Below are 1,332 nucleotides of genomic sequence, written 5' to 3'. Positions count from 1 at the left end.
TTTACTCGAGTAAATTTTTACCTAAGTAGTTTTACTTCCCTACATTTAAAACCCCCTCACGTTACTGAGTAAAAAAAATAAAAAATACTGATGGGGAAAAAATTAAATGCGGACGGAAATTTAAACCCCTGTGTCACGGAACCGACACTTAATTGCCATTAAAAACTAGAAGAAGACTTTGGACTTTTAACAGCACTTTATTTACACAATTCTAACATATAAAAAATTGATGTAAAAACAAGTGTCAGTTAAAAATCACTATTAAAGTAAAACAAGTGTCAGTTAAAATCATTAAATGAGGAGCTTGTTAATAACAGTGGCATCCTGTTGCATTTTATTTGATTTCTGGTATCTTTTGGGCATTTAATTTTGTGTGCATTTTGAAAACTTTAAAATGTAGTTTAAATTTCTTTATTCCTACCATGGTGTTGTCTGTTGGACAGTAGGATTTAAAACTGTTTGCACTTCATTGTACAGGTTCTGACTGTCCTTGTGCTATGAGGAAGTATGCCCAGCTTTTTTTTCTTTAGCCCAGCTGATCTTTTGCAGGTGTGGATGTCCACTGAAATACGCCCTGAAATCAATTAAAACACCTTGTAGTCAATTCGATTCATGACTCATCCTTTTTTGCGTTAAATAACTCAAAGTAACTAAGTAACTTTTACTCAAATTACATTTTAAATGAAGTAATTTTGTGCTTTTATTTGAGTAAATGTTAAGATGGGTAATTTTACTTTGAGTCTGAGTAAAATTTATGCAAAGTAAAGATACTTTTACTCAATTACAATTTTTTAGTACTCTTTCCACCTCTGGTGCTAACTCTTTGACCTGCAGCCCGCCTCTCCTCTTTAACTCGCTCTCTGGGAGACAGGTTTGCCTCTCTGTTCCAGCCTGTTCTGTGTTCGAGGCCGACAGCTGGGAAGCAGACATAATATTCCTCGCTCACCTTGCTCGTTAGAGGTTGGGTTTCACACTGTGAACAAAAAAAGCAGAGAGCTGTGCATTATTCACCAAGCAGCCAGGATCAGGTGCTTATAAAAGGCTTAGCGATGTGCTTTAAGAAACTTTTGATGCCTTGGTCTGAAGAAACTGAAACTCTCTGAGTTAGAGGGCATCCCATCTATCAGAGATTACTAGAAAGTCAGGAGGGAAACCAAGGTTCATTCTGGGGTTTCAATGTTGCTGTCCAGCAAATTTATCAGAGTTTTCATTTGAATATTTGTGCTCATATCTTCACAGGAAGCAGGACGGTACCCTGCCTATAAAGAAATGATAGCAGAATACAGGTGGTTGAATAAATGTAAGTATTTTTATCTGTCTTATCGACACATA

The 1,332-nt window shown here is 36.3% G+C and overlaps 1 protein-coding gene across 1 annotated transcript in view; it reads left to right on the top strand.

Annotated features, from left to right (window-relative positions):
• The window catches only part of pdzd7 (PDZ domain containing 7), a 28,942-nt gene that overhangs the window by 11,489 nt on the left and 16,121 nt on the right, over positions 1 to 1,332 (top strand). The window contains exon 7 of the mRNA XM_015387568.1: positions 1,240 to 1,300. Within this exon, the coding sequence (XP_015243054.1) occupies positions 1,240 to 1,300 (61 nt within the window). The remainder of the gene's footprint in view (positions 1 to 1,239; positions 1,301 to 1,332) is intronic.

This window comes from Cyprinodon variegatus, unplaced genomic scaffold (assembly GCF_000732505.1).
Source record: "Cyprinodon variegatus isolate N-32 unplaced genomic scaffold, C_variegatus-1.0 Scaffold18, whole genome shotgun sequence".
Taxonomy (NCBI): Eukaryota; Metazoa; Chordata; class Actinopteri; order Cyprinodontiformes; family Cyprinodontidae; genus Cyprinodon; species Cyprinodon variegatus.
The sequence above is the reverse complement of the archived record's forward strand: the minus strand, read 5'-3'. Positions and strand labels throughout refer to the sequence as shown.